Below are 12,365 nucleotides of genomic sequence, written 5' to 3' on the forward strand. Positions count from 1 at the left end.
GTTTTGTCTTTCTAGGAATTTATCCACTTCATCTGAATTACCTAATGTGTTGCACTTAGCAGTTCATAGTGTTTTACGTTCCTGATTTCCTCTTGCCTTTAGAAAGTTGGGTCTTCTTTTTTCTAGCCAGTCTAGTTTGTCGATTTTGTTGATGTTTTCAAAGAACCTACTTTTGGTTTTGTTCATCTTTTCTATAGTTTTTCTATTCGCCATTTCATTTATTTCTGTTCTAATCTTATAATTTCCTTCCATCTGCTTGTCTTAGGTTTTGATTACAATCACTAATTTTTATAAAAATAAAGTTATTAATGTTTCTATTTTAAATGAGTACACTAAAACATTAATTTTAATATACTTTTCATTTCTTAAGTAATACCTGTGTAACTGACAATAGCAGAATTTTTTAAAGCATTGAGCCTTTTCCCCGTTTATTTCTGTTGTTGTAATAAAATCCATAAACATGCCACTGAGCTATATCCCTAGCTCATTTTGAGACAAGGGAAGTCTAAGATGCCAAAGATGGCCAGGAACTTGCATTTTTCCTGCCTCAAAGTAGATGGGATAACAGGCATGCACATCTAGATAGATCAAAATTTATAAAAGCCACAGAATATTCATAATTTCCCCACTGATCTATATTAAGATTGTTTTGCAACGTTTCAGTAGCATGGTCATTTTTTGTTTCATTTTACCATTCAAAGTAAGGACTGCCTACATTTTGGAGGCATGTAGCTTGGAGACAGAATGCTGCTGGGTTCAACCCCCGTACCAAGAAAAAATAATTGTTTCCTACACTGAATCTTGTTGGGTAATATAACTAGCGTTAGCCAATGAAATACAATACAAGAGAGAATTGATAAATGCCATACAATGGAGCTTGTCCTCCTTAAAAGCTCATTTTTGAAGCCAGGCGTGGTGGCACATGCTTGTAATCTCCGTGCTTGGGAGGCTGAGACAGAAGGATCACACAAGTTTGAAGCCAGCCTCAGCTACTTAGTGAGGCTCTCAACAATTTAGTGAGACCCTGTTTCCAAATAAAATATAAAATAGGTCTGGGAGTATAGCCCAGAGGTAGAAAAGCCCCTGGGTTCCGCCCCAGTACCTCCTCCCCTCACAAAACAGAAGCTCATTTTTGGAACCTGACCTTTATGCTGTGAGCAGCCTGACCTATTCTTGAGAAGTGGTTGGAGAATTGAACACCTAGCTAACACCTGCAGCTGAGCTCCCAGCTGAGAGACACCAGCAGTCTTTCCATCCTATGGTGAGCCATATTAGAAGTAGATTGTCTAGCCCTAGTTGCACAACCCCAACTGACAACGTAGGCATAGGAACAAGGCTGTTCCTGCCAAGTCCTACACAATATGGAGAATTATATGCAGATACATGATTGTTGTTATGTTACCCATTTAAATTTGTGTTTTCTTAGCAGTAATATGAATAAGACAAGATTTGCTGGGGAGTCAATGTGTACTGTGGAAAAAAGATGATGGTCCCCAAAGTTTTATTTTTATTTATTTATTTATTTATTTATTTTGGTGGTACTGGGGTTCCTGGAAGCCCTTCTACCTCTGGGCTACACTCCCAGACCTATTTTTACATTTCTATTTGGAAAGAGGGTCTCCTAAACCAGCGTGCACAGCTGGCTTCGAACCTGCGCGATCCTCCTGTCTCTGCCTCCCAAGCGTGGGGATTACAAACGTGCGCCACCATGCCCGGCTCCCCAAAGTTTTAGATTTGGTCATTTACTTAACCATTTATCAGAGTTTTGACCAATAGTTTAAAACACAGTGACCTTAGGAATAAGCACCGATAAAGAAGAGAAAATGGATTCTGGATTACTTGGATTTTTGGAGGTTGGGGAAATGAAGAAATCTCAGAAAAGGAGGATGGGAGTGGCTAGTGAGAGGAGAGAAATACCAAGTTAGAGGGTGATTGTTAGACAAAATGAAGAGATTATGTGGAGAAGGAAGGTGTGCCAAAGAACACATAAGTCAATTAAGTTGAGTATCAAGAACTGCATTAATTTCAGTATTTAATAATGAGAACAAATTTCTGGTAATAACAAAAGCCTCAATAAGAGAGGATTCAAGAGAGAATCAGAGTCCTGCCATGACAGTAAGTCAGCACAGGCTCTTGGCTATCTACCAACCAGATTAGTTCTGGAGAAACCATAAAGGAAAACAGTTTATAAGCCAGGCATGGTGGCTTATGTTTGTAATCCCAGTATTTGGGAGGCTAAGACGGGAAGAATTGCAGGTTTACGGCCAGTCTCAGCTTAGTGAGGCACTCTGCAACTTAGTGAGACCCTGTTTCAAAGTAAAGAATAAAAAGTAGGGCTGGGGGTGTAACTCAGAGGTAGAATGCCCCTGGGTTCCATCCCCAATACTGGAAAAAAAAAAAAAAAAAAAAAAACAACCCCAAAATATAAAAGCGAGAAACCTAGTGGAGATAGAAAGCTGTTTATACTGCTGCGAGCGTGTGCATATGTGTGTGCATGTGCATGTGTATAAGAAGTCATGGTGAAAAGATATGGTTAGCTAGAGGAAAGAGTGGTATTAAAGGGGAGAGGAGAATTAAATTAGGGAATAGCAGTTTTAAGTTCTGTTTTTTCTTTTCCCCATCATTAGCTTAAAAAAAAAAAAAAAAACCCAGCCTTTTTGATGCAACAGTAAGGAGTGCTGAACAGGCTAAAGAACAAAGGAATTTTATATAGTGCTGCAAGCAGTCTAGAAAACAATAGGACAGCTTTTTGTTGTTGGTTTTTAAAATAATAGATCATCAAATGATCTGGTGAACTCATGTTTAGATAAGCAGTCAATGAAATTCCTACAGCACATGCTCACCAGTACATACCACAGTTCTTTCTATCAGAATTATTCATGATACCCAAAAGTGGGAATAACATAAAGGTTAAATAAATGAATTTGTTCTAGGCAATGGTAATGATAAATTCATTAAACAACATTGAGTATAAAAGGTATTAAGAGACCAACAGCTTTTTTACAGTTTCCAAATAATACTAAAAAAAATTACGGTATATATGTGATTAAACAATTTTTAAGAAGCAAAGGAATAAGAAACACAAAATTGCTGATGTTCTAGTTGTTAGGATTAATAATAATTTCACTAGTTTTCATTATCTTATAAACAAAAGTAACAGCAACTACAACAACAAAAAGCAAGAGGGCCACGAATGAGCAAATGATGACACTGTGTTATAAATATAAGGACTGTGATTGTACAATTCTGTGCATTTTCAAGCCCTCATTCCTTTAACAATGACAAAAAAGGTGAGAATGGAAAAAGGGAGGGAAGGGGGAAGAGGAGGAAGGGGAGAGAGGGAATGGGGGGAGAGAGAGAAATTGAGGGGGCTGGTAGAGAAAATGGTGAAATAGCCAAGTAAGGACAGTGCTAAATATCATTTTTCAGATTTTGATAAAAAAAAAAGTTAGATCCACTCATTCACATGCAGTCACACATTTTGATTATAAAATCCAGAATATGTCATTAAAAATACTCATGAAAATGATTCATAAAACAAGGATTTCTTATACTTACGGCTAGAAGTTTATCTCCAATCTGAAGTTTACCATCTTTATGTGCTGCCCCTCCTTCAATTATTTTGGTGACATAGATGCTATTATCCCCAGGAATATGCTGATTTCCAACACCTCCAGCAATGCTGAAACCAAGACCTGTTTTTGAAAACAACAGTTTTTAAACTTTTTTTTTGGGGGGGGGCGTGTCTGGGGATGGAACCCAGGGGCATTTGACCTCCAAGCTATACCCCCTCCCCTAGTTTTTATTCTTTGTTTTGAAACTGGGTCTCACTGATTTGCAGAGTGCCTCGCAAAGTAGCTGAGGCTGTCCGTGAACTGCGATCCTCCAGTCTCAGCCTCCCGAATGCTGGGATTACAAGTGTGCACCACCATGCCCGGCTTTTAAATTCTTAACAATAAAGGTGAATTTAAACCCAAAATAAATAGCTAAAACCAGGAGATAATTCCATGACACTAAATGTTTTATAAAATGGAAAACAACCCATTTAGTACCTCCTCTGTGTGTGTATGTGTGTGTGTGTTTTACTGGGGATTGAACCCAGGGACATTTTACCTCTGAGCTACATCCCCAGCCTTTTTTTTTTGGGAAATAGGGCCTTGCTATATTGCTGAGCTGTCATAGAACCTGTGATCCTATCTCAGCCTCCGAGGTACTGGGATTGCAGGTGTGTGTGTGTGTGTGTGTGTGTGTGTGGCTGACCAAGCCTGGCTACCTAATGCTCGCACGTGTGTGCTATCTCTTTTCCTTTGGTGGTGATATAGGGTATTGAACTCAGGGGCTTCCCATCTCTGAGCTATATCCCTAAGCCCGATTTTATTTTTTATTTTGATACAGGGTCTTGATAATTTGCTGAAGTTCTCATTTTGCTGAGGCTGGACTCGAACCTACAATCGTCCTGTCTCAGCTTTCCAAGTACTAGGATTACAGGCATGTGCCATCATGCCCAGCTAGAAATCACATCTTAAATAGGTCTCACTGGAGATGTAACAGCTCATGGTAATACTATGTAATTTCTTCTTCTAATTTATCCTTTGTATCTGCATTTAAAGTACTTTGCAGAGCAAATTTAACTACATGTTAACATAAACACTATATATAATTTCTAAGTGTTCAAGGACAAGAATTTTTTTTTCTTTAGGTACTATGGATTAAACCCTGGGGCATTCTACCTCCTGACTATACCTCCAGCCCTATTTTATTTGGAAACAGGGTCTCACTAGGTTGATGAGAGTCTCGTTACTTGCTGAGAATGTGGTTGAACCTGCGATTCTTTTACCTCAACTTCCCAAGTACTGGGATTAAAGGCATGCACCACTATGACTGGCAACAAGAATATTTTATTTCTTTTAGTGCCCAAAGCCTTTCATGCAGTAATTCTTAAATACAGACTAATCTACTTATCAAACAGAGATCTGGTTTCCTACTTTAAAAAAACAAAGATAGGTTATGAAAATTTTGAATATAAATATCACATGGAACTAACTTATTCTTAATTATATATGCTTACAGCAGTAAAATGTGCATACATAAATTAACATAATAAGTTTTCAAAGGCTGAAACCTTGGTAGAAATGTAGACATCGAGAATTCTAAGATAAAAAAAAATCCATAGAAAAATCCATACAAATAACAAGAGAAATTCTATAAATCTACTCAAGTTCTACAGAAGATTACAAGTGTGGTTAGTCTTAGAACACAGGTTAAAGACATAAGATCATAATTATATTTAACTCAGAGATCTCTTAGTTATTTTTCTTAGTTTGATTTACCACATACCTTTCGGACCTTTAATGAGCTTGATTTCCATTATTTTTTCGGATACTGGTTTTCGTCTTTTTACATATAAACGTACAATAGATCCTGCTTCCTTCAGTGCTTCAACTGCTTTGCTATGTGTTACATCACGAACATCTGCTTCATTTACTCGTAGTATACAGTCATTGACCCTGAGAAAAAAAGCCTTATGTTTAAAATCTTAAATACTAATTTCCTAAGTCACCAACTTTTTGTTATTTTTGTTGTTGCTGCTGGGAATTAAACTCAGGGCATTCTACCTTTGAGCTACACTCCAGCCCTATTTTATTTCATTTTTTAATTTGGAAATAGGGTCTGGCTAAGTTGCTGAAACTGGCTTTGAAATTGCAACACTCCTGTCTCAGCCTCCCAAGTACTAGGACTATAGGTTGCACCATCATGCCTAGCTTGCTATTTTTATTTTAAGGTAAAGAATATTAATTACTCCAGAAAATATAAATGAAGAAGCTGAATGTTAAATTCCAATGTGTAAATAAAATAATTTCCTAAGGATCAACAAAGAAAGCAAAACAAAATAGTGCAAAGAATAGATTACACAAAACAATAAATATTTTACACCTATTATATGTAGACATTAATATATTTCACAAAAATAGTATACATTTATTTGGCACTAAACACATACCAGGTTCTAACTTAGTTCCTTATGACAACCTGTAAGCTAGATGTCTGTTTTTATCTCCATTTCATAGATGGAGACACTGAACCATGACTTTAACTTTCCTAAGGCCACCCAGATAATATGTGACACAGTTGTCATTTAAAGATAAAAAAAATGAGGCTCCAAGAGATTGAACAGTTAAAGAGTATAAAGATGGTGTCAAAACTAAGATCAATTAACTTACCCCAAAATAAGTTTTCGATATATATATATATATAAAATATCATTTAATTCAAAGATTCCTAAAGAAAACAATTTATACTTTGACATGGTAGTATATTTTGTAAAAGTCTCTCTGTTCTTAGTTAAAATATTTTCCCCGAGCACTGGTCTGTTTTGACTCATACTAGGACAAAAAGATGGTTATCTAAAATTAGCAAGGAGAGGAACAAAACACCATCATAATATTAAAACTAGTCAGGCGCCGGGCGTGGTGGCGCATGCTTGTAATCCCAGCATTCTGGAGGCTGAGACCTGGAGGATCTCGCTTCGTAGACAGCCTCAGCTACTTAGTGAGGCCCTCTGCAACTCAGTGAGACCCGGTTTCAAAATACAGAATAAAAAATAGGGGATGGGGTGTAGCTCAGAGGTCAAATGTCCCTGGGTTCCATTCCCAGACCCGCAAGAAAAAAAAAAAAAAAAAAAAAAAAAAGTCAGGCATGATTGTTCATGCCTGTAATCCTAGTATTGGGGAGACTAAGACGGGAGGATCACAGGTTCCAAGCCAGCCATAGCAACTTAAGGAGACTCTGTTTCTAAATAAAAACATAAAAAGAGCTGGGGTTGTAGTGTGAAAGTAGAATGCCTCTGTGTTCAACCCCCAGTACCAAATATACACATATATACACATATAAAACTGGTCCTGATAAACTTCTCTATCTATTGTGTATATGGTATTAGAGATTGAACCTAAAGGCATTCCACTTTTTCCCCAGTAATTCAGTAATTTATTCCTCTAAAAAAGAATCAACCACAAGGTATATATGAATGATATTTAAAATGGAGACCTTATATTATTGTTTCTTTTTATCAGAGTCTTTTAGTATAACTGTACCAGCACTATACTGTAGTTTTAAAAAATGAACTTCACATATTTTTGTATTCTTTCAAAATGTTTGCTATATATAAAAGGAGCTCAGCCAAACATGGTGGCGCATATTTGTAATCCCAGCATTTGGGAAGCTGAGACAGGATGATTACAGTTACTCTTCTAAGTAGTGGATGGCCTCAGCTACTTACTGAGGCACTCTGCAATTTAGTGAGACCCTGTTTCAAAATAAAGAATAAAAAAGAGGGGCTGGGGGTTCCACTTGGAGGAAAAATGCCCCTGGGGTTCCAGACACCAGTACCACCCAAAAACCCTCCAAAACAAACAAAAGCAAAAAACAAACAAACAAACAAAAACCACCAGCAGGAAGATGGCGAAGGAGCAAAACAGGGCTTACAAGCCCCGCTAACAAGCATTCTCTATTACCACAAAATCAGCGCCTTTCATAGCCAGAAAACACCATCAGCAGAGAAACAAAAAATGTAATTTTAAGGGACAGAGAAAAAGAGGGCTGGAAAAACGAGACACCAGAAACCAGACCGCAGTGCTGCAGCTGGAGCCGTGGCGTGAAGCGGCGGGCGCCATTTTGCCTTGCAGCACCAGGCTCCAGAGAGGAAGGGAACTTATAATGGAGCTCAGAAACCAGAGAGGAGATACACCGGCCTCACGCCCGAGAACGCGGCAGCAGCGCCTTACTGCTGGCGGCAGCGGCAAGTTCACCGGACGGCACCAGACCAACACACTCAACAGCCCACCAAGCTCCAGAGAGGAGCGGCGGACAGTGAGCCGAGGTGGGTCGCTGCGGAACAGCCGGGTGGGATTCGGCAGATTTCTCCACGCAGGGAGCATCTAAAGCTCCCAGGGGCTGGGCTCAGCATACCCTGCAGGGACCCAGAGTGGAGTTCAAAAACAGAAAAGAAATACGCCAGCCTCACGGCCGAGGGCGCAGCAGCGGGACCATATTGCTACCGGCGGCAGCAGCAGAGAATTCACCTAGTCCACGACAGCTCCATCTGCACACTCAACAGAGTCAAATTGGGGCCCCTAGAGGAGAAATCCCAGTACTGTACTCCCAGGGACTTGACCCAGTGGGGGAGTGGTGGTGGCAGAGATATTACACCATAGGAGAATGCCCAACCTGGCAACCCCCATGGTCTAAAGCAGCCTCGATTGACTCCCAGGGTCTGAGACTCTGCGATACAACCCAGTAAAGGAGTAGTGGTGACTGAGATACCACAGACTCGAGATCCAGAGCACCTTAAGTGAAGTCGTAGTGACCCAGGGAAGAACCCAGAGAAGGCACAAACTTCCAAAATCATGGGAAAGAGGAATAACAATGGAGCAATGAATGCCCACAACCCCATAACATCAGAACCTGATAAAACAGAAATTCAGAAATTTATAGAAGATCAAATGAGGAAAATAACTGTAGAAATAATAGAGGTGTTTCGAAAAGAATTCAGAGAGAGCCAAAGAGAGATAAAGGATGCAATTAATGAAGTAAAGGCCTCAATTCAAAGTACAAACAACCGATTAGACCACATGGAGAATAGAATCTCGCTCCTAGAAGATGATCATTCAAAAAATGAACGCATAGTTTCTAATTTAGAAAAAAAAATCTGACAGCAGGAATCTGACATTGAAGAAATATGGGCCCATTTTAAGAGAGCTAACCTAAGAATAATTAATTTTCTTTAGAGAAAAGAAATATATCAATGATACCTCAGAAGTAGTTCTATAGGTATGTTCTTTAACAAAACAAAAGGAATATATTAATTTTTACATAAGCAGCACAAATAAAAGGCTAGGTACAGAATCAGGAAATATGTCTATATTTCCATAAGTAGTCAAGTTATTAACTCATTAATATATCACCAGTTGTATACAGTGAAAAGTCAAGTTTAGAAATGGCTGAGTTGGGACCAGGTGTGGTGTCTCACACTTGTAATCTCAGCATTCGGAAGGCGGAGACCAGAGGATTGCGGTTCGAGGACAATTTCAGCTACTTAGTGAGGCCCTTTGCAACTCAGTGAGACCATGTTTCAAAAAACATAAAGGCTAAAAAAATAGGACTGAGGGTGTAGCTCAAAGGTAGAACATCCCTGGGTTCCATCTCCAGTACCGCCAAAAAAAAAAAGAAAGAAAAAAAAAAAGAAAAAAAGAAAAAAGAGAAATGGCTGAACTGCCTTAAAATAAGCTGGTCCTTTCAACAGACCATATAAATTCCTTATAGCTCTAAAGTTCCAGTCTGTTACTATATAGATATATAAAACAAACACTAAATAGAAAAAAAATGCCATAATTTATGGTTTAAGGAAATAACAAAGTTTGTAAAACATCTCTTCCAAAATAAAACAGTATTCAAACACAAGACAACTGTCATTTTTATCTAGATTCAGATTGCCTTAAAATCGGCATATATTTTACTCGTGATAAAAAATCAGATATATATATGTAATTCTCTCTGTCGTAAATAAGTTTATATACATGTTCCCCCACCCCTCCCACAAAAAAAAGGAATTCTGTGAATGTATTGGAAAGTACACAGGGGAACTCTTGATTTCTATAAATTTAGTTACAAACATTTAAAGCATCAATCTAATTTTATTCAAAAAATCCTGGCTTGGTGTGGTGGTGCATGGCTGTAAACACAGTACTTGGTAGTCTGAGAGAGGAGGATTTCAGGTTATAGCATAGCCTTGGCAACTTAGACCCTGTTTAAGAGGAAAAAAATAAATTGGGCTAAGGGTGCAGCTCAGAGGTAGAATGTCCCTAGGTTCAATCCCTAGTACCAAACAAAAGTAAACAAAGAAATATCCCAACTCCCTGCAGGGTACACTAGTACAAGCCGGTAATCCCAGTACTTAGGACCCCAAAAATTTGAGGTCAGCCTCAGCAACTTTGCAAAAACCAGTTTCAAAATAAAAAATAGCTGGGCCTGGTGGTGCACATTTATAATCCCAGCATTTGGAAGGCTTAGACAGGAGGGTTGCGGTTCAAGGACAGATTTAGCTACTTAGTGAGGCCCTTTGCAACTCAGTGAGACCCTGTTTCAAATATAAAGAATCAAAAATAGGTAGAATGCCCCTGGGTTTCATCCCCAGTACTGAAAAAAGAAAAATAGGGCTGGGGGCGAAACTTGGAGGAAGAACACTTCCGGCTTCATGGCTTCAAACCCCAAAACTGAATTTTTTATTTTTATTTTTTTATTTTTTTGGTGGTACTAGGGTTCCTGGAAACGCTTCTACCTCCGAGCTACACTCCCAGGCACCCATTTTTTTATTTGGAAACAGCCAGAGGCTGGCTTCGAACCAGCACGATCCTCTTGTCTGCCTCCCAAGCGTGGGGATAAGCATGTGCCACCATGCCCAGCTATTATTTTTTTATTTTTGTTTTGGTACCGAGGGTAAAACCCAGGGGCTTTCCTACCTCTGGGCTATAGTCCCAGACCTATTTTATATTTTATTTGGAAACAGGGTCTCACTCAGTTGCTGAGAGTCTCACTAAGTAGCTGAGGATGACTTCGAACCTGTGCGATCCTCCTGTTTCAGTCTCCCAAATGCTGGGATTGCAAGTATGTGCCACCACAATCGGCTCCAAACTGAATTTAAAAAAAAAAAAAAGTAAAGGCAAAATTATCTTATATATTTGTTTGAATATTGTTTGACCACTACTGTATGGTAGTGATTATAAGAGTGTTTTTTTTTCTTTATATTTTATCCCTTGTGTAGTATATTTCAAGAATGAATGACAAAGCAGATTTGTTGTCAAAGTGTAAAGTGCAAAACATACCGCAATCTTCCATCTTGGGCAGCTGCTCCTCCTGTGATAATTTTAGTAATAAAAATACTTGAGTCATCTCCAATATGTGGGTTGTCTGTACCTCCTGCAATGCTGAAACCAAGCCCTGAATTTCCCTGGGAGAAAAAGAGGAAACAATTCAAGACAGTAAGAATTACCTTTATTAAAAGATATCTGTCATTATAGAATCTAGAAACTGTACTAAAATATGAGTAATACAAAGATTCTAAGTTAAAAAGACATTCTCTTTACATTAGAAAAGCTCCTTCAGAAGCATTAATGCTCAGTAGGTAAGGCAGAAGTCCTTCCAAAGTCTACAGTTTTCTCTTTAAAAGTTGCAGGATTTGCCAGGTGTGGTAGAAGATGCCTGTAGTCCCAGTACTTGGGAGGCAGAGAAAGGAGGATTGCAGGTTTGAGGACAGCCTCAGCAATTTAAGACTTAGCAAGACCCTATTCTAAAATAAAAAAATAAAAAGGGCTGAGGATATACTCAGAAGCATAATGCTTCTGGGCTAAACCTCCAGTACCCCCCCCACACACACACACATTGTCCATCTATGGAGGGAGGTATCACCACAAATCTATTTCTTTTAGACTGTAACTTATCCATGTTTGCTAAGGGCAAATTTCTTTTAAGAAATAAACAACTGATCCCCCCCCCCCCATACTAGGAATTGAGCCCAGGGGTAGAATACCTCCAAGCTATACCCAGCTCTATATTTTATTTTTGAAACAGGGTCTCATTAAGTGATGAGTGTCTCACTACTTACTGAGGCTGTCCTCAAATCTGTGATCTTTCTGTCTCAGTCTCCCAAGTACTGGAATTATAGGGGTACGCCACCACAACCAGATTTTTCTTCTGCAATTACTTAGCAATAAACTACATTTCAGCCTTAAAAAGGTGGGTAGTAGTAGTACTTAAGTAACAGCAATAAATTCTTAACATGTTTAAACAATACACCTAACTAGCAAAAGGTGCTTTTTAGTATAAAAAAATCCCATTTTTAGAACTGAATATTGGTGAACTTTCTTACTAGCAAAGCAAATCTTGCCAAAGTAGCTCTACTTTTTGTATCTTTTACAAAGTGGAGAAAACAAATTTCTGAATAACATTTTCTTCAGAGCCGGGAGTGGTGACGCACGCTTGTAATCCTAGTACTTGCGAGGCTGAGAGGAGGATTGCATAGGTTTGAAGCCAGTCTTGGCTACTTACTGTGGCTCTTAGCAACTCAGTGAGACCCTGTTTCCAAATAAAGAATAAAAAATAGGGCTGGGAGTGTAGCTTGGAGGTAGAATGTGCCTGGGTTCCATCCCCAGGGGCATTAGTTGTCCTTAAGGACAACTAATCTAAGAGATTTTATTTCTGTAAGAATGTTTTAACTCTAGCTATCAGGCAACTCAAGAAAGTGGTATATCTGGTCCTGTTATGTAATTTTTAGTATTAAAATGAATAAAAGGTAAGAAATATCACAAATATCA

The 12,365-nt window shown here is 38.7% G+C and overlaps 1 protein-coding gene across 18 annotated transcripts in view; it reads right to left on the minus strand.

The window, feature by feature from the left end:
- The window catches only part of DLG1 (discs large MAGUK scaffold protein 1), a gene marked incomplete at both ends in the record, with an annotated part of 254,956 nt that overhangs the window by 102,394 nt on the left and 140,197 nt on the right, over positions 1 to 12,365 (minus strand). For all 18 annotated transcript variants that reach the window (XM_080695610.1, XM_080695604.1, XM_080695603.1 and 15 more), the window contains 3 exons: positions 3,559 to 3,695; positions 5,338 to 5,507; positions 10,878 to 11,002. In XM_080695610.1, coding sequence (XP_080551736.1) covers positions 3,559 to 3,695; positions 5,338 to 5,507; positions 10,878 to 11,002 — 432 coding nt within the window. The remainder of the gene's footprint in view (positions 1 to 3,558; positions 3,696 to 5,337; positions 5,508 to 10,877; positions 11,003 to 12,365) is intronic.

The sequence above is a fragment of the Muscardinus avellanarius genome (assembly GCF_963383645.1).
Source record: "Muscardinus avellanarius genome assembly, chromosome: 5".
Lineage (NCBI taxonomy): Eukaryota > Metazoa > Chordata > Mammalia > Rodentia > Gliridae > Muscardinus > Muscardinus avellanarius.